We start from the raw sequence: 19,998 nt of genomic DNA on the forward strand, positions 1-19,998 counted from the left end.
ATGTGAAAGAGGCTAGAACATTCTCGGCTCACAGTCCCTATCAGATTTGCATTTCCTATGCGTCGGTGACATTTCATGGGCCATTTTCAGAGGGTTCCATGGTCAATTCCTGGCTGAGTAAGGATGTGTCCTTTTGGAGACTGATGGTGGCCGTGGAGCCAATAAGTAACAAGGCGGTTGGGAAAGGCTCAGGATGCTTCTGGACACAGGAAAGGGGGTAGAAACCAGCCACTACCACGTAGGGCAACTGCAGCAGCACCTGTGATGTCAGGACCAAGAAGTTCTCACTGCACTGTGCGCAACAGTTCTTGGCAATGTCTGGGCTGAGCACAGACACGAGGCTCTCACCCGTGAGCACAGACACGCCATCTCTCTAGCTGCCCACCCACTCTCAATGATTCCTGCAGGTAGATTAGCATTCTGCTCTCTACACTCTAGGGTGGTCCCTGCATTTCACCCAGCTCCAGCAAATGCTAGGGAAGAGATGAGGAGCAGTTCTGCTACATGGATGGTTGGAGAAGTTTAAAAAACAAAGGGGGGACATAACAGCATCAGTGAGTAAATTTCAACAGCCTTGTTTCTAAGATGCAGATTTTTCTTTTTCAAGGATGGTGTGGAGCAGTTGAGTTCTCTGGCTTTGTCTGTTTTCCAAACAAGAGTGGTTTGATCCCAAGAGAGGAAAAGGGGAAAGAAGCGTAGTTAATGTCCTTAAAGGAAAGCAGTGTGGCGACTCAGCCCGTAATCCTAGTACTCGGAAGATGGAGGCTGGAGAATCAGAAGTTGAAGGTCATGCTCGACTACATTGTGAGTTTGAGGCCAGCCTGGGCTATACAGGCTTTGTTAACAACAACAACAACAACAACCACAATCACAACAACAAAAGAGCCTTTGAAAGGACACAAAAGGGTGAAGCAGTCACAAATTATAAATTATAAATTTATAAATTTCAACACTAAAAATTATAAATTTCAACACTAAAGCAAAAACAAAACAATCACACACACACACACACACACACACACACACACACACACACACACACACCCTCTCTCAGTACATTAATCGGGTAATTTGGATGGGGTAAAGACTTTCTAGAAATTAGTGTATTTGATAGGCAGGTAGGAGAAGTGAGTAGACTGAACTGGGTATGAGCAGCTTCACTTCGGGACTCTTTGCCTGACTGTTCCTTGGACCATAAGTTCTAATAAGCAGGGAGCACATCTGATTGTTTCAGGGATGGGTTAAGAATTGTTTTAGGGATGGAGGGGCAGGATACTGTAGGGATGTCATCCACACAAGAGGCATTTAGACTTTCCCCCTCCAAGGTACAGCTTTCTCCAGCTGAGCCCCGTGGTCCCTTTTCCTGGGCTATCAGTTTTCTGACAAGAAAAGCTCACCTGGACTCAGAGGCTTGGCTGACAGAGAAAGCCCATGGCCTTTGGGCTCTGGGTAGAATGCCTGGCCGTCCAGGAGCATCCTCTGGACAGCAAAGAGGACCAGACTGCTCAAAAGGTACTTGAAGTAAAACTAACTGGAAAATGCGCCCATATGGCACATTCTTAGATGAACAACAACAACAACAACAACAACAACAACAACAACAACAAAACCCAAAACCACCCCTATAATTATTTTCAATCTTTAGAGAATAAAATCCAATTTACCTGCCAAAGAGAAAGACCAACTTCCCCTGACCCCACCACTGGGGCAGTGTGGCTCGCAGGCCATTTCCCTACCCCAGCTCGACTTTTCTTCTCCCATCCTTTTATTGGTAAGGACAGAGTGGTGGGGGTTGGGGTGGGGGGCAGGAGGAGGGGGAGCTGGAAAAACCCTCTAAAGACACCCAGTGTTCAAGCACAATCACACCACTAATTACTGCTAAGCCTGAGCCCTTTTTGTGTTCTGAGGGGAGCTTCTGCATGTAGCAACCTCTTAGGGCTTTTCAGGAGCTCGGCCTAATTTCTGAATAGTGGGGTTCCCCCCCCCCCTTTCCCCTTTCAGTGTCTGCTCACCATCACTTTTCCCTCAACATCTTTGCCTTTCTCTTCTTCTCCTTTTTTCCCTTTGGTTCATTTTCATGCCCCAACCCCCCCCCCTTTTTTTTCCCTTTTCTGATAGCATTTATTTTTTCTTCTGGAGTTGTGTTTTAAGTCTCTAAATGGAACTTGACTGCCCCTACGGCCCGCTGGAGAAGCACAAAGGCCTCCCATTCCACTGGCTACAGTAACGCCATTGTGTGTCCTAACAATGCACTAATTGGTGGTGACAATTGTGAAGTTGGGAAGGAGGAAGGGGGCCGCTCTTTTCCAATCAGGGAGCCTTAGCGATAAAAAGGAGAGGAGGAGGAGGAGTGGCCAGGGTTCCCAGTGGAGAAGGCAATAATGGAGCAGACGGGCAGAGTCCTCCAGTTTGCCCTGGACTTTCTAAATTAATAATCCAAGCAAGGAGAAAAAGAATTATTAAGGGGGTGGAGCTTCGTTGGGGGTGGAGTCTCATTGCAGTCAGCTTCCGCTGTGGGCGGAGATGTGGGAGGAGGGAAAAGGGAGACACAGGTGACCACCACCTTCTTCAGCTCTGGAAGAATGGAACCTTAATGGTTTAAACTAGTCTACGCTCTCACGTTTCTTGCCAGCTCGGAAGCAGTGAGGTCCCCATTTCAAGCACATCTGGACGGGGCAGGCAGCGAGGGAGGGGAGGAATTTAGCCAGTTCCTCAGTGCAGTGATTCTCAGCCTTCCCAGTGCTGAGACCCTTTAAAAACAGTTCCTCGTGTTGTGGTGACCCCCAACCATAAAGCTTTTTGGTTACTACTTCATAACTGTAATTTTGCTACCGTTGAGAATTGTAACGTAAATATCTGTGTTTTCCGACGGCCTTAGGCGACCTCTGTGAAGGGGTAGTTAAACTCCCAAAGGGGTTGGATCCTCAGATTGAGAACCGCTGCCTTAGAGCATATTCCACTCTCAGAGGCCCAGTGGTACGGAACATGCTGCTGGCCTCTAGAATGTTCTTAAAGAGAAATCGGGCAGGCTGGGTGTGGTGAGGCACACCTTTAATCTCATCACTCAGGAGGCAGAGGCAGGTAGATGTCTTAGATCAATTCCCAGCAACCACATGGTGGCTCACAACCATCTATAATGAGATCTGGTGACCTCTTCTGGCCTGCAGGCACACATGCAGGCAGAACACTGTGTAATAAATAAATAAATAAATAAATCTTAAAAAAAAAAATAACCCCCACTATCCACACAGGAAAGGTACCCATGGGAAGATGAAGATGAAGCACCCTGACCACCCTGGGCTTAAGGAACTTGCCAACGCCACCCAGCACGCAAGTGCAGAAAGCAGGATAACAGCTGGCCTCTGAGCTTGTCCTTTCAATTCCCAGAGGATGCTGTCCACACAGCCAGGGCACAGAGAGCATTGGCCTGCTTGTGGTCTATTCTGTACTTCAATGTACGGGCTATATGTTCGTTATTGTCACATCCTCAGCATACAGGAAGTTCCATGGGAGTTGGGGGAAAGGGTGGGGGGGGGGCAAAGACGCTTGAGTCAGGGGAGTGGGAAGGAATGCCCATGCTAGTAAGTTTCCTCCTGACTCTACTTTTGTTTCATCTAAGCCTTCATTCGGCCTATGGGATGGTGCTGCAGTACACTGCCCTTGGTTCACTAGTCTTTGGAAACCCCATCCTAGACCCATCCAGAAGTATCTTTCACCAGTCTTGTAGGTATTTCCCAATCCAATCAAAGTGACAACCAAAATTTATGATCACAGTGAGGCTCAGACTCGCTCTGTATCCCAGATCGCCGGGCTTACACCTGCACAGCCGAGGGAGTAAGGCCACACGAGGCTTGAGACTATTGTTCCCGATATATTCCCAGCTGACTCACACTGCTGGTCCAGGGACCTCTGAGAATGCGCGCTGCACAGCCTTCACATCCCAGCAAGAATTCCCAACCCTTCTATTACCCCTGTCTTTTTGTGACCTGAGATAGGAGTTTTATTAAAAGCAAATTAAAGTTAAAACATTTTGACCATAATGATAGATAATCATAGGCTTGTGTCGATTTTAAAGAATAACCTTAATCAAACCACCATTTATAGTTGATGGAAAAAAAAAATCAGTGGTGTGTCTAACCACATGGCAAATAATGTTCTTGAAAAAAAAAATCTCAGCCTCCACTACTGAGGAGTACGTTCCTGCACGGATTTTTGTGTTTTTACAAACTTACTTTACTAATTTCTAACTCTTTAGGGGCTGAGATGCTCAGCTGTGGGCTGTTCTAGCGCAGTTGCTCTGGTGCTACCATAACAGCATGCACAAAGCCCCGGGTCCATTTCCCAGCACTGAATACGCCAGGCATGATGGCTGACACTTGCAATCCCAGACTTGGACGGTGATGAGAGGGCATCAGAAGTGTGAGGAGATCATTCTTGGATACATAGGAATTTTGAGGCCAGTGAGGGTCATCTGAGAGTCTGTCTCAGTATTTTAAACTAAAATCCCTGTCCAGTAGGAGAACTGAAGAAGGAACATTTGCCTCCTATGTCCTGGTTGGAAGCAGCATGGTAACATATGATGGGTGAAGAAATTTGCCCATGAGGACTGGAGTGTCAACGTATCAGACAGGAACCTTTGAGCCCTGAGTTCTCCCGCTCAGCTCTGTAGGATCTCACCCTAATTCCTGGGCACACTATCAATGACTCCAGTTATTTTTACCACAAGGTCAGTTCCACGGGCTGCTAAGAGACGAGTTCTTGGGCAAAGAAAGTGTCGTCCCCCCCCCCCACTCCACCCCCACCCCCGTGTAGCTTTCTGAGCAAATAGCAGGAGCGGTGAGCTGGCAAGGTTCACACTACAGTGGCTATTGGATGTGTGGGCCCAGTGAGAGCACAGAAGCGGCTGTAAAAAGGAGGGAGACAAAGGGGAGGGGCATGGCAGAAGGCAGTGGGCAAGAAATGAGCGCTCCATACCGCAAAGGGAGAAGACACCACAGCATGGTGGATAGAATCGAAGAAATACAAATCAAAGTGGTTCCAGCTGAAGTGACGCTCGGTCACCTCTTCAGAGGTTCACCCGATGTGTCTGCCTTAGTTCCCACAAGATCAAATTCCTGCAGGCCAAGCTGGGGCCAAGGCCCCATTCCTGATGGAAGGGAACCCTGACTAACAGACTCTCGGACTACCTGGAATGAGCAGAGGGTGGGGGTGGAGCCTTCCATTCTACATGGGTCAGCAACAGTCTTTTTCTTTCTCCTCCTCTTTTCTTTTTTGTTCATGTGTGATGTGTGCATGTATGTATGTACACATGCCTGTGCATAGGTGTGGTTACCCGTGTAGGTAGTTGGAGGCCAGAGGAAGATGTAGAGTGTCTTCCTCTATCTCTTTCTACTTACTCCCTAAGACAGGGTCTCTCACTGAACCCAGAGCTGGCTAAGTTTTTTGTTTGTTTGTTTGTTTGTTTGTTAGGTTGGTTTTTCTGCTAAGGTAGTGGCTGGCAAGCCTCAGGGAACTCCCACTAGCACTGGGGTTACAGGAGCCTACCTATGGCCATGCCTGGATTTTTAACATGGGTTTTGGGGATCTGAACTCAGGACCTTGTGTTCTTACCTATTAAACCATCTCTCTAGCCTTGTAAGTCTTGTTTAAAAGACTAGCTTAACTATTCCAGTGGAGGATAGGGCCATGTCTTGTAGCCGGGGACGATTTCCAGTGGAGGGATTTGGACACCAACCCGCCCACACGTCCTTAGAGCCGTAGTCTGTCCTGCCTACAAGATGTGCAGGATAAAAGATGGAGCAGAATGAAGGGAGGGCCAACCAATGCCTGGCCCAGCTTGAGAGCCACACCACGAGAGGGGGCCCCACCCTGGGCACTATTAATGATATTCTACTATACTTGCTGACAGAAGCCTAGCATGACTGTCATGAGAGAGGCGTCACCCGGCAACGTATGGAAACGGAGGCAGAGACCCACAGCCAAATTATCAGGCAGAGCTTGGGGGAATCCTCCAGAAGAAGGGGAGGGAGGATTGAAGGCGTCAGAGGGAGCAAGGACACCGCGAGAAAACCTACAGAATCAAATAACGAGGGGCCCAGAGGGGCTCACAGAGACTGAACCACCAACCAGAGAGCATCCGTGGGATGGACCTAGCCGCACCCCTCCCCCTCCCCCAACACGTTCAGCTGGGTCTTCCTGTGGGACTCCTAATGCAAGAGCGGGGTCCCTGGCTACACTGCCTGCCTTTGCACCCCTTTGTACCCCTTTTGCCTAACTGAACCACCTTGTCTACTCCCAATAGGAGATGTTCCTAGTCTTACAGCAACTTGACGTGCTAAGCTGGTTGATACCCATGGGAGGCCTTTTCTGAGAAGGGGAGGGTGGGATGGATGTGGGGGAGGTGAGGTGACAGGGAGGGACTGAGAGGAAGGGAGGGAGGGAAAGCTGCAATGTAACGTATGTAAATAACAATAAATAAAAGACTAGCTATTTAAGCAAAACGAGAAAAGACGGTTTTGAGACGTTCTGTTACATTTGATTTGAGAGCCTGACATGATAGCCAGGACTTAGTGCCAATTTGGCCAACTGTGGGATAACACTGACGCTGCCTATGTGACGATGGCGTCTTTCTTTGATGTGCACTAAGGTATGTGGGGATAAAACGTCATGCCTGGCATTTGTTCTGGAGGATTTTATTTTATTTTTTTAAAGGGAGGGGAGGGCTGGACGTTAGTTCAGCTGTAGAGCTCTTGTCTGGTAGGAATGGGTACCTGGGATTGATCCCCAGCACTGGGAGATTTAAAAAAAAAAAATGGAAGAACACCATTGAGCACACTCTTGCTAATCAGTATAAGACCTGTGTGCCCCTGAGGAAGAAGTTTGAGAGTGACTTTGGAAAGGATCTTTTCCAGGGTGCTCTCCGTTTCCAGCTGCACACTAAGGCAAGCTCACTGGTACTGGGCACCGTCTTTCCAGAACCTTGTGTGTCTTTCCTTCTTTTCTGGTAGTCTCCAAAGTGCTGGTGCAGGAGTTGCTTCTAAGATGTCTAAAGCCAGGCATCACCTCTGGGCACCATGCCTACCATCAACTTCTTCCTGGGTGCTTCACTGATGGGCAGCAGCGAGAAAGCCATTTGGGGAGGTCGACCCAGTTTAGAATTCAAATTTACTCTCTGCCTCTGCAATTAAATTTATTTCCTCTTCAAAAGACTTGAGTTTCAGAGCACAAAGCCTCTAGCCAGGCCTGGGTGTGTGTAGAGTGATCCTAATGGAGGGAAATTCTGGTTTATTTTCATAACAGCGTGTACCCTGTGATATCCGCAGAGCCCGGCATTATTAAGAGTATGTTGCCACAATGCAGCACAAATCTCAGGCAATTTGGATGTCCTTGGGCCCAGAATTAATATGTGCTTTGTATAGTCTTGTAATTTGGGAGGCAATTTTCCATAACACACCGAGAGATGTTCTTTTATACCTTTGAGATAATTTAGCTCAATGTTCATTTGGAAAAATTACTGTGCTAATAGCGCCCGAGCCTCAGAACAACAGACCGTATCTATTGGGAGAGTCTGGACAAAGGCTGGAGGAATTTTCCCTGGACCAACACAACAGCTGCCTGGGGTTGCATGGCAGGATCTGAAATAGTGTATGAACTCATGAACTCTGGCTGATTTGTTTAAAAGCAATGGCTCTTAATGGAGAGATACAGGATAAAGGTGGGGGAGTAATGAATTTCCCCATTGCCCAGGTAAGTCGGATGTCAGTGCACATAAATTAGAACTTCCGTGTATGCTCGACTATGAGAACCATTTGTTTTCCTAGCTGGACCTTTCTGGCAGGCTATGAGGGAACAGATGCAAAGGTTGTATTTTGTTTCATGCGTCTTGGGTGTCATGTACCAGATATCTGTGTTGTCATCATGGAAGGAGTCCGCTATCCTTCTCAGAATTTCATGCAATGGTGAAAAGAAATGAAAAACTTTTTTTTTTTGGTATAATCAGGAATATGGTTTCTAATGATGCTGCTTTGGGAGGCTATAGGAAAGGACTTGGTGGGTCCAAGTTCATTTCTGGTTGCATTCTTGCCCTTGGCACTGCTTCCCAGTGAGTTGGAAGCAAGCTAGGGTCAAGTGTCAAGATCACATCTTGGGTACGAGACTCTGAACTCTTCTGTTAGTAGATAGCTCTGGGTGTCCCATCAGCGTTGTCTGGCCTCACAAAAGGGAGAGCTGGTTCTAACTTCTTTCTATTTGCTTTGCATCTGTAGCTGGCAGTTGAAAATCCAATGGGAGGTAGGGGTTGGAGGGGGGGGAGCGTCTGGATTGGAATGACTTGTTCTTTTGAAAGCCTGGTTCTCCCGCAGAATCAAGTGGAATCCGGACCCAGGTTAAGTTCTCCTGCTTTCTTGAACCATACCATTCTGGAAAAACCCAAACCAAAACCCAAACCAAAACCACACAAAACCCCAAACACCTGAAGGTTTTCCATTTTAAATGCCTCCATCCACGGCTGCGGCGCATGCTGCGGACTGACCTGGGAGCAGATGCTCTCATGTGTGCCTCTCAGTGAAGGTGGCTAGCTTAGACCTCTGGAGATAGCGTATACTGACTATAGAGATGCTAGCTAACCGCAGCCTGGGAGGAAGCAATGGGGGTGTACAGGTAAGCATTAGTGAGTTCCAAAGTTGTCTTACAAAGCCCTATCACCCCTCCACACGCACAGGACAGTCCCACCGTGGGCCACCACTCTACTAAGCTACAGTTTACTTCAAGGTAGCTTCTTCTTTCCTAGTCTCCTTTCCTCCCCATATTGAGGATTAAACGCAGGGGCCATGCACATAGTGGGTTGGCAATGCTTTGCCACTGAGCTAGGTCCCCAGCCCCTTATTTAAACTTTTCTTTTGAGACAGAATCTCATTAAGTTAACCTGCCTGGAGCCGGGCAGTGGCGGTGCACAACTTTAATCCCAGCACTTGGGAGGCAGAGGCAGGCAGATCGCTGTGAGTTTGAGGCCAGCCTGGTCTACAAAGAGAGTCTGGGACAGCCAAGGCTACACAGAGAGACCCTGTCTTGAAAAAAACCAAAAAACCAAACCGAAAACCAAAACCAAGGTTGCCCTGCCTGGCCTTGAGCTCACACTGTAGCCCAAACTGTCCTTGAATTTGGAATCCTCCTGCCTCAGCCTCCTAAGTAGCTGGGAATACAGACCTCTGTCACTAGGCTAGTGGCTCATAACTTTCAGAATACATCAGATCCACCCAAGGGGCCCTTTCTTTACTTTTTTTTTTTGGTGGTACTGGGGATCAAATCCAGAGCTCTATAATACTCAGGTCCCATCCAGAGAGATTTTGACTCAACCGGGACACGACTTCTCCCTCTGCTCGTTTGTGTTTCAGTGTGTGAACTGCTGACTGAAGCCATCGTCTGAGCCAACATCAAAGGACAGAATAAGAACACAAGCGAGGACCGAAGCTGGCCTTCTGAGCATGGAGGAGACGGACAAGTAGTTGGTGGCCTCCTAGCCTCTGATGGCACCCGCGCCCTTCCCTCTGAAAGTGCCCGAGCGTTTCCCCAGACATCCTGTACCCCAACTGTGCTCTGTTGAATATGGGCTCTGGCTTCATTATGTGTCTAGTTTTCCAAGGTGAAACATTAACTCGCTCCCTTCTGTTATGGATTGGGATAGGTCTGGCATGAGGATGAAGTCCAGCTAACCCAAGGCAGAGTGTGGGCTGGGCTGGTTTCCTGTGTGGACTGGCAGGGCAGGGCCTCGTTTGGGTGTGTCTAGGGAGTAAGGCTCAGGGTTCACCCTTGGCAAATGTTTAGCCAGAAATGCCTTTGCTGGTCTCCTTTCAGTGTCCTTCTTTGGGAAAGTGAGCTGCAGTGGTGCTTTGGAAAGGCTCCAAGGGGACAGTTGTTGTACCCTCAGGCTTTCTCAGCAGAGGGGCAAGGACCAGGCCAGGCAGAAGGCAGTTGCCCACTTTTAATAATAAGTTCTCAACTCTCTGAGGCTACTCTAGAGCAGAGACACCTGCTCCTCATTTTCTTTTTCTTATTTTGAGACAGGGTCTATGTATGTAGTCCTGGCTGCCCCAGAACTTGTTCTGTAAACCAGGCTGGCCTCCAATTCACAGAGATTCACCTGCCTCTAATTCCTGAGTGCTGGGATTAAAGGTGTGTGCCATCAGGCCCAGATCTTTATTTTCTTTACTCCCGGCATATAGTCCTCTGTCACAGCCTTTTCCTCATAATGCCTGGCTGCCATTTGCCCTTCCTATATGGAATGAGCCAGGGAAGGGCTATGAGAATTGCCAGGCGCGCCTGGGGAAGCCAGGCCATTCAGCACACCACCTCAGGACATTTGCCTAGAGCTGTTGATTCAGCGGAGGGAGCCCAGAACAGGACATTGCCTCTTTCACATTATACCACTGTTCTTAGTTTTCCTTGTCACCTTGACACAGCCAAGAGTAACCTGGGGTGAGAGTCTCGATTGAGGGAGGGGCTGCCTAGATTATGCCTAGATTAGACTGGCCCGCAAACTCCTTCCTCCCCAACATGCTCCTGTCATGGTGTTTATCACATCAACAGAAAGCAAACTCAAACAAATTTTCTGTAAACATAGAAAAGGCTGAGAACACTATAGAGGTATAAGTTTACATGCTAGAGAAACTTTAAACAACAGTAGGCTTGGAGAGATGGCTCAGCTGCTAAGAGCACCAGCTGCTTTTCCAGAGGACGAAGGGCTGGGATCTCAGCGCCCACTTGGTGGCTCACAACCACCTGCACACCCAGTTCTAGGGGATCCAGTGCTCTCTTCTGAATTCTATGGGCAACAAGTATGAATGTAGTACACAAATACACAAGCAAACCATTTATATACATAAAATAAAATAAAATAAAAAGGCTTTACCTCCTCCAAAAATGTAAATAACCTATCCTCAATAAACCTCAAATCTTGATTTTGCATCAATGCCAAGGGCTCACCTCCCCTTTCCGGGGTGGGGGTGGGGAATCTAAAATACTCTAGTATTTAATAAAGCTAATACGAGAGAAAGTACTTTCATTGTTTATTGAGCGGGAGAGACTTTATACAATTGGAACATGTACACTTAAATTATGTGACAGATAATTGTAAAAAATGAGACGTCCCTTCAACAGTACAACTTCAATTTTATATTATTACAGTTACTGTCTTAAAAAAATAATGTAAACAAAAATATGGATAAATTAATCAAAACAAAAGGTAATAAGATCCAGACAACAAAGAACACGTGAATTAGCACATTAGCTATTACTAAAAACTAACACAGAGTGAAGGAGCAGCTCAAATGCAAAGTCCTAATTGATTCTGTACCGCATGAGCAGAAGTAAGGGGGGATGACTCGGCGCTGACCCAGGAACCCGAGAACACGCTGTACAGAAGCCTTCCGCATGGCCACTCTCTTGTGCTCCACCTGCAGCCGTGGCATTCTCCTCCTCTTACCATTCCCTGGAGACAGCTAAGAACTGTTTACTGTCAGAGCAGAGCCCCAGCAGTGAGAGCCTGCGCTGGGGGCTCAGTGCTGCCCAGGCTGCACACAGAGGCTCTGCCACCAGCCCGCATCCACAGGCTTCCCTCATCCCACGTGGAACACAGGTGGCAGATAAAAATCTTTATATAGTAAAGGGGGGGGGGGGGGAGAGAAATCCTTGTGTGGGTGTCACGTTTGATCTAAGTTCGTAGACTTTGACATTCAATTCTGGGTAGCTAGTTGTCTTTTCTTTTTCTATTGACCTTGGTGACATGACATTCCCCTGAGTTTGGTTAATGAAAGCAAGCAAACAGAGTGGCTAAGAAATATCATAAAATAAGGTCAAAACGTTGTATGATATGTCTTCTTATTTCCTGGTAAAAGTGCCAATGGTATTGAAGAAACTGATGTTTCAGTCAAATAACGTGTTTGCAATGTGACTCTCTTTACTTGTGAAGTTAAGGCACCAGGTTAAGCAAAGGTGGAAGGTCTGACATGCATCACGGAATATACAGGCTCCAGGTGTGCTGTGCACTGAAGAGCAGCCAGCAGGGAGGAGCAAAGCGGTCCAGTTAGCTGAAGAGTCCTGCGGGCTTAAGTGGGTCAGAGACTAGACTAGACTATAAGGCACTCCTACAGGGAGAAGAAATAGCGGGAAGGACGAGCCGTCGGCCAGTTGTCCACTAGGTGGTTCAGTAGCCTGAGTCCCAGATGCAGGCCAGGGCCGAGGATGAAGGGCAGAGGGATCAGGGGAGGAGACAGGGCTGGACTGCAGCTTCCATGGCCAGCCAGAGGGACCCGACTGCGGAAGAGCTGCTGTAGGTGTCTTAGTCATCCGGCCTGGGAAACAACTGGCTTTCTGAAATGATGAGCAGCCAGAGGCCTCTCTTCCCTCAGAGAGGAATCCCAGCAGAGAAACCTGCGTCTCCCTCCCAGCACACCAAAGTCTACTTTATGAAGACGGTGCCATGACCTTGAGGGACTCACTTAAATAAAACCTCTGACAAATGACAGAGAGGCTAGTCCACAATTTCCCTCTTATTTTTACCCAGAGTTTTACAGGGATGCAGATTTTCTTTTCTTTTTTCTTTTTTCTTTTTTTTTTAAATCTCAGTCCTACACCTACTAAAGCATACTAGGAAAAAAAAAAATCTGAGTCAGAGAGTTTTGAATCCAAAGAAAGGACAGGATTGCCTACAGAGAGAGACTGCTGGGTGCTGAGACTTAACTTTCAACACACTGTGTCCTGTGACGGAGGTCAGTGCTGGCTCGGTTAGCTGAGAGGCTTACTCATGTAGGTTGTAAGAACCTGGGGCTGGCCGAGTGGAAAGGGGCAGGCACTGACCAGCGCTCCAGATGCTCACCACCCAGGAGTCGGCGCCAAGGGACGACTAAAGAGAAAGGTCAGTGGCTCCAGCCATGCCAAGGAGGGAAGGGCTAGCTTCTTCCCCTTTTGTCTCAACTCTCTGACTCTCATATTTCAGAAGAAGAGAAGTAGTGCAGAAAACTCCCCAAAGTGCACACATCTCTATTCGCCATAAGAAACACAACAAAACAAAGCCTGTGTTGGAACCAGGCAGTATTCTAACAAAGGGTCAGAGTTTGGTTCCCAACGTGGCCACTTCAGTAAAGCACAGGAGAGCAGAGAGGGCTAGTCTGCAGGGCTGGAGTGGCGGCAGAATGGGTGTCCACCTCCTTGGTGGCAGCCGTCTTTGTAGTCAGTGCTCAGTGTGTGTGACATCACCATGGTCATGCTTTCATAGGTAGTTTGTGTCTGGTGATTTCTTTTGGCCCACGGATAGAGAATGAGCTTGCCGGGCTGGAAGCCAAGCCTCCTTGAGGAGGTGCAGAAAGAAACCCATCGCTGCTCACCTTCGGTGCGCACACATGACAAGCAGAGCTCACAGAGGCCAGACCTCACTGCAACTCAGCCACAGGGATAGAGACACCTCGTTTTGGGGCAGCTGAGGGGAGACACAACACCGGGCTATTACAGGACTTTATTGGAACCTGCAAATCCCAAGGCACTGTAGGCAGTCTGTCTGTCTGTCTGTCTGTCCCTGCCTATTATAGAAGAATCAAGAAGTGGCTATCCTCTTAGCTCAGCACACGTGAAAGCTCCCAAAAGATGGCCCTTGTTCAGCACATGAAGTCAAGGGGAAGGCAGAGAGCACATGGTTTTCATATTAAGCTGTTTTCAACTTTGGGAACAGGCAGGCCTGGAAAGAACTCGGCTCCCATCGCAATCACTGCCTTTCGAGCACTCTGCGGCCTTCCTGCTGCAGTGCAAACGCAGGTCTATTTTAGGAACTGGCTTCCTAACGGTGGGGTTGGGTGCCAACACTTCCCCCAGGCTGGACGGTGTCACACACGAGTTTCTGGCACTCGCAGGGGGGAATTCTTGTGCTACACCAAGGAATGGGCTGCTTAGTGAAAAGTGGTTCCCTGGACTCCGCTGGCAGCACCAGGAGATTAATGGACCATTTTCCATTATGCTTTACGTGTACGATATTTACTGAGACAGGAAAAGGAGGTGGAAATCCACAGGCCTGCTTTTGTTTCGATGGTTTCTAAGCAGTAGAACAATTACCTAACACTGCACCAAGTAGTTTGTTAGATCTGAAAACAGTAAGGGCCTTCATGCACTCTAAGGCATTCTGGGCTGAAAATAGCAATTTTGAATTTTCATGGCAGACCCAACTCCTAAGCTGGCTCCACTGTGTCCTGGTGGTGGTGGCAGAGATGGTTGTTGTGACCCACAGCTGGCATGGACCAAGCTATAGGGATACAAAAGAGCGAATCAGAAGTAGCAGGGACACGACTCCAGTTCCAGATTGCTGATGACAGCGCACTTATCTTTTTCTCCTTTGAAAAATAAACAGAAAGCAATGTCCTGGGAAAGTTCACAGGAGCTTCCAAGCTCTGCTCACATACAGCAGGGCCCTCGAAGGGGGCAGTGGGGACAACTCAGGTGTCTTGAGTGGGGATCCAGATTTCACCCTCAGGACTTTCATTAGGTCTGACCTTGGGTACCTGTGAATTGGGGCAGGACACAGGGAAACCTCAGTGGGGATGGGGATGGGGGGCTCTGTCCCTCAGGTCTCCATGCTCAATGTGTTGGGAAGGGTCTCTCTGGCAGTCTGAATCACGGCTGCATTAATTACTGCAAAGGCAGAGTAAGCTGCAGTGACAGGGCTTTGGGGGTGGAGAGAGAAGGCACCAGGCCACAGGAGCACATCTGTTTCATAATAAGCAGGTCTATAATTCTCTAGTGAAAGATCATGTTCTGCTCTCTTCTCTGAGGCTGGAAAACATAAATACTGTATTTCACAAAGGGGAGGAGGAAAGGAGATACTCAAATTTGTTTGCCTATTTTGCTAAGTGTTTGAGACTTGCCACCCTTGTCTTTTGTGTGCAACATTCTCTACCACTCCAGTGAGGGGGTGTCAGCCTGCCTTTCCAAGAGTTTATAAAAGGCACCGTGAGGTGTCTGGTAAATAGGGCCCCTGGCCTTTTACCAAGTTCCACGCCTTGGTTATAGCTTCCGGGTAGCCGGGAAATAAGTGCATGTGCAGTGCTGAACTGTGTGGTCTGGGGCCAGAGGAAATGGGCTGAGAGGTGAAATGCTCAAGTCAGCTGAATGTTTCCTAGTGGACAGAAGCTTCAAGAGCTGGTGCATGTGAGGGGCGGCATGGAGCTGGAATGGACATGTTCTTCGTGAGCCAGCGTTTCCCCCAGATCTGAATAGCAGTGAAAAGCTGAAAGGATGGAAGCGTGGGCAATGCCAGCTCAGTGTCAAAGACATACAAACATGCTTCCTTGTGAGCATATTTTCCTGCCTTGAAAAGACTTCAGGCAGAAGGAATGCTGGCCACCAGGTTCCCAGGGCCGTTCTACCAGCCATCTTGGTCACAGTGACAACTACACGGGCTCTCACAAAGGGATCGCAGTGGGAGGACACTGCCCTCCAAAGAGCAAAGCGATTCCGTTCTCAGTCCTATCATATTAGCTACTTTTGTGTTACTGTAAGGTGACAATTATATATGTATACTTCTACTTACTTCAATAATATTAAATTCATTAATTCTATGTGTGTTTGGTATTTTTGAATAGTTCATGTTTCTAGTTTTCAAAATGCTACTTTTAATTGTATAATTTTTAACTTTAAATACTTATAAAATAATTAAAAATAAGTAAAGCCAGGTATGGTGGTACACCCCTGTAATCCCAGCATCTGGAGCATGAGGCAGCTGAGTCACGAGTTTGAGGCCAGCTAGGGATCTACAGCAAGACCCTGCCTTAAAATATGCTGCCTTCCCAAACAAACCAAACACCCAGAATACAAAAGCAAGTGCAGTTATATGGATTGATTAAAGGTTAAAGTGCTGTGAAGGAAATGAGAAAAAAACATTCCAAATGACAGGCACGGCCTGTGGAGGACTGACTCTAGGAAAGGAAACATCGACTCTCCCAAGGTGCAAGAGAGCAAGCAGTGCACTCTCCCTCGCAGGCTACACACTGATAGGCTTGAGAACAATCCTGGGACGTTGACTCCTGGCCAGCACCCTGAAAACACTGACAAATGTCCTCCATGCCATGCTTGGAGCACTGCTCATAGGGCAGCCGTGCGCGCTCTGGCGGGCAGCTGGGGTCTCATCATGAGGCAGGTGCTGAGCAAACAGAGGGAGCGTGTGCAGTGACTGGCCTCACACTCGGGGATTAACTTCAGACCCAGGGTAGCTGTGCTCCTGAAGCTGTCTGCTGGAGGAAGGGGCGCTCTGGCTTTCTGCGGTGTGGCTGTTTGACTGCTGCTGGGGCCTGGAAGCACTCTTATGTTTTAGAGATTTCCTTGTGAAGCAGATGACAATGGCCTCTACCTCAGTTTCCCCAAGCAAAGGCTAAAACTCAGTAACAACCCAGAGCTTTGCTGTGGGAGAGGCTTCCTCCAGTCCCCGTGCAGTCGGCCAGCCCTTAGAGCCAGTGTGCATATGGGGTCTGAGCTACAGAGCAGTGTGTGGAAACCATACCTGCTGGGAGCAAGCAGCTGAAGGTCATGGCCAACTGTAAGTCAGCTATCTCTAAGAGTTCAGCCACAGGATCTCTGCGGACCTCTTGGACAGTGAGTCATATAAAGCATACGTACAAGACGTATAGGTGTGTACAATATAAATAAATAACTTATATATCTACAGCTAGCTGAAGGGGAAGAGCTCGCCTGCACGGGCGTGAGTGGCCTGTGGGTGGCTGAGGGTGAGCGCGGCCTGGCCTGCAGTCAGGTGTTTTGGTAGGACAGCTCGAACATGGTGCACGCCTCCTCCAGGCTTTCGTCCACGTTCAGCTGCCGCCAGAAGGACTTCTGCTTCTTCTGCAGCTCCCGGCGGACGCACCGCGGGCAGGGGACAGACTTCTCTTTGCACTCAGAATGGAAGACAGCTCCACAGCTCTCACACCTGCAAGAGCCAACCATGGAAACCATGAGCAACAGTGCAGAGCGCAAGGCCCGTGGGAGCTCGGTGAAGCCTGGGGCACTTTCTGCTCCTCTGGACAGCCCTGCCCCCGGGGAAGAGGCATAATTGAGGCGTGGGCTGTCTGTTTTCAAAAGGCTCAATGTTAGAGTCACTAGTGACACAAGCTTTCTGTGATTGCACCCAGCTGCATGAGACACTGGCTGGGGTGGAGGGGAGTCAATCCTGACCCGGTGACAATGGGCGGCAGGAGGCTTTATGCGCCAGTGTCCTCTCCACCACAGGGAAAGAAGGGTACCAACTCCAGGGTGAACGGCAGGGAATGTAACCTACTGTCTGGGCAGTAGCAAGCCTTAGCAGGCCTTGGCAGCAGCACCTGGTATGCGGAGCTTTCTGCCTCAGCCCTCTTGACTTAGTGACTTTGCGTGTGTGTTTGGGAAGGTACAATGGTAGATTTTCATTCTCTGAATGATGTTCTGAGGCCTCTTACTCTGTGTGCTTTTTAAAATTAGAAAAATCCTCCCACCTTTAAAAACCTACCTGTATGACCTAAGTGTGAACAAGGAAGAGTGGGAAAGAAAACATTTTCTCACCGACAGGGCAGATTTGGTAATTTATGGAGGAGACATTCCAGGTGGATGACTGGATGCTCGTCTGGCCTAGTCAAGTCTGCAGTGGAGTCTGTCTTTGTAGCTTGCTTTCACTGTGAGGTCCTCAGTACTGACTGGTGACCCCGGCTGCTCCCATGTTACTACCCAGGAGCAGGGAAAGGGCACTTTCATCTCATCCGGGGAGCCCAGGGGCTGCGTATTCCATCCTGTCTTGCCGTGGACTGGTGTCACATGTCTTTAGGGTCTGGGGCATCTCAGGATACTATTCCCTAATGTGTCAATGTTCTACCCGTAGCACTCTACCCGCAGGACTCAGTGGCTTGGCTCAAGGAGGGTCTTCCCACTGACCCACCTGTGCCCTGTAGGGGAGGCAGTGACTTGGTTAGGGTTGTTGGGAAGGTCTAGTGAAGAGCTGGCCGAAGAAGGCTTCCTGCTCCCAGCTCAGCTCTCCCATCAGATGAGGAACTGCAAATTGTTCCCCTATCCTGACTTGTGTCTCCCTGGGGTTCCCATAAAGAAGTCCAACCCCAGCCAGGTGCAGTGGTGCACGCTTGTAATCCCAGCACTCAGGGAGGCAGAGGCAGGTAGATCTCTGTGAGTTTGAGGCCAGCCTAATCTACAAAGGAGTCCAGGACAACCAAGGCTACACAGAGAAACCCTGTCTTGAACCCCTACCCCCAAAACAAACAAAAAAGTTCAACCCTCCCAAGCTGACTCCTACTGGCAACAGAGTATTTGGGTAGTACTAAGTTACTAATTAAGGTAAGGGTGTGTCTCTGGTCCAACTGGCCTAGTGTCCTTAACACAAGAAGCAGAGCTTCTCAATATCTTGGCATCTCTCTTCCCTGTGCACTATGTGAGGCCATCAGGAAGCCAGTAAGAAAACCCACCTGAAAACAAAAAACAAAAATCAAAAACCAAACCAAACCAAACCAAACCAAACCAAAACAAAAAAAACCATATCAAAACCTATCCTCCTAGCACCATGCTAGAACCTTCCAGGCCCCAGAGCTGTGAGAAACACACCTCTGAGCCAACCAGCCCATGGTATCTGGTGTAGTATCCAGACTAGAAGATGCCCTAGAGCAACTGACCTCACTGGTGAGCGTCAGTGTCTTCATCAGCTTAGTGGAGATAACACAGCAGCCAGCACGCTGGGGCGCTGCAGGCCTTGAATGAGATCATGGGTAAAGTGTGCAGCAGTTCCTGGCAGAGGATAAGCTGTGCCCCTCGGGCAGTTCTGTGAGGCCTCCCTGCAGCCTGACTTCACCTATGTCACTGTGTGGCCTGGACAGCCCCATCAAGTCCCTCATTTCACAGAGCAGAAAGCTATGCTTCCCACAGGGCTAGTGATCTCCTGGGCACACAGAGAGCTACAGCTAGAGTTGTCACTGGGACCCAGAGCTTTTGGCACCAGGCAAGGCGACCACTTGTGGACACACCACTGGCTATCTGAGCAAGGATATGAACAAGCAGGGATGGGGTTGGGGTGAGTGGCTGGTGGGTGGGGCTGCACAGATCGTTGAGGCAGAATGCCAGTGTCAGGTCACTAATGTTCCCTGTGGCTGAGCTATCATGGCTGGATCGTTACTTTCTTGATGAGCCAGTTGCTTCCCTTCCTAACCCTCCGGTTGTTGTGAGAACACAATGAGCAAATACAGGTGGAAGAACCCTACAATCAGAAGTGATATAGCTCCTTACAGGTGACTCTGCTCCTCCTCCTAGACACTGGCTGTGCTGTACACAGCTGGGTCACCTTTCCCTACCCCCTGGGCTCCTGCCAGTCAGGATGAAGGTCAGAGCCAGGTCTCCTAGTGTCTCTGTCCCCACTGGGTCACACCTCTGTACGTTCCTATCATTAAATGACACTAATGGTAGCTTTATCAAATAAATTTCCTCACGGCTGCTCATGGATTTATACAGCCAGGGACTGGGTCCAAAGGCAGTGACTGATAAGAGAAAGCACCCCGTTCTCCAGTGCCACTCCCTTATCTCTGCTGATACCAGGCCTGCAGTGAGGGAACAGATTGAGTCTTATCAGATATTTCTGGTGCAAAAAGCACCTACAGAGTGATGGGGGACCAGTGCACCTGCTTGGTCTAGCCAAAGGTCAGTAACTGAAAAAAGTGTGAGATAAAGAAATTAATGAGTTCAAAACAGAACCAAGTCTTATTTTCTAACAATTTGTAACCCTGGAGGCATTTTTCTGACTGTGGTATGGATATAGGGATCAATGGCACTCCCAAATTCAGACAACCACTTGTTAACTTCCTCCTACAGTGCTCCCTGTATTCATTCTAGAGAATAATGTCAGGAGCTAGGAAGATAGCTCAGTAGGTAAGGTGTTTGCAGCTTCATCCTCTGTGCTGAGGACCAGGACTGATTCCTAGCCCCCATATGGCAGCACAAGCCTAT

At 48.7% G+C, this 19,998-nt stretch overlaps 1 protein-coding gene across 3 annotated transcripts in view; it reads right to left on the minus strand.

Annotated features, from left to right (window-relative positions):
• Positions 1-11,046: 11,046 nt before the first annotated feature.
• The window catches only part of PLEKHM3 (pleckstrin homology domain containing M3), a 160,543-nt gene continuing 151,591 nt past the window's right edge, over positions 11,047-19,998 (minus strand). For 2 of the 3 annotated variants that reach the window (XM_084779291.1, XM_084779290.1), the window contains exon 8: positions 11,047-16,957. In XM_084779291.1, coding sequence (XP_084635417.1) covers positions 16,780-16,957 — 178 coding nt within the window. In that variant the 3' untranslated portion in view covers positions 11,047-16,779. The remainder of the gene's footprint in view (positions 16,958-19,998) is intronic. The other variant, XM_084779292.1, reaches the window with a different exon arrangement.

This window comes from Acomys minous (genome assembly GCF_964271855.1).
Source record: "Acomys minous genome assembly, chromosome: 4".
In the NCBI taxonomy this organism is placed as follows: Eukaryota; Metazoa; Chordata; class Mammalia; order Rodentia; family Muridae; genus Acomys; species Acomys minous.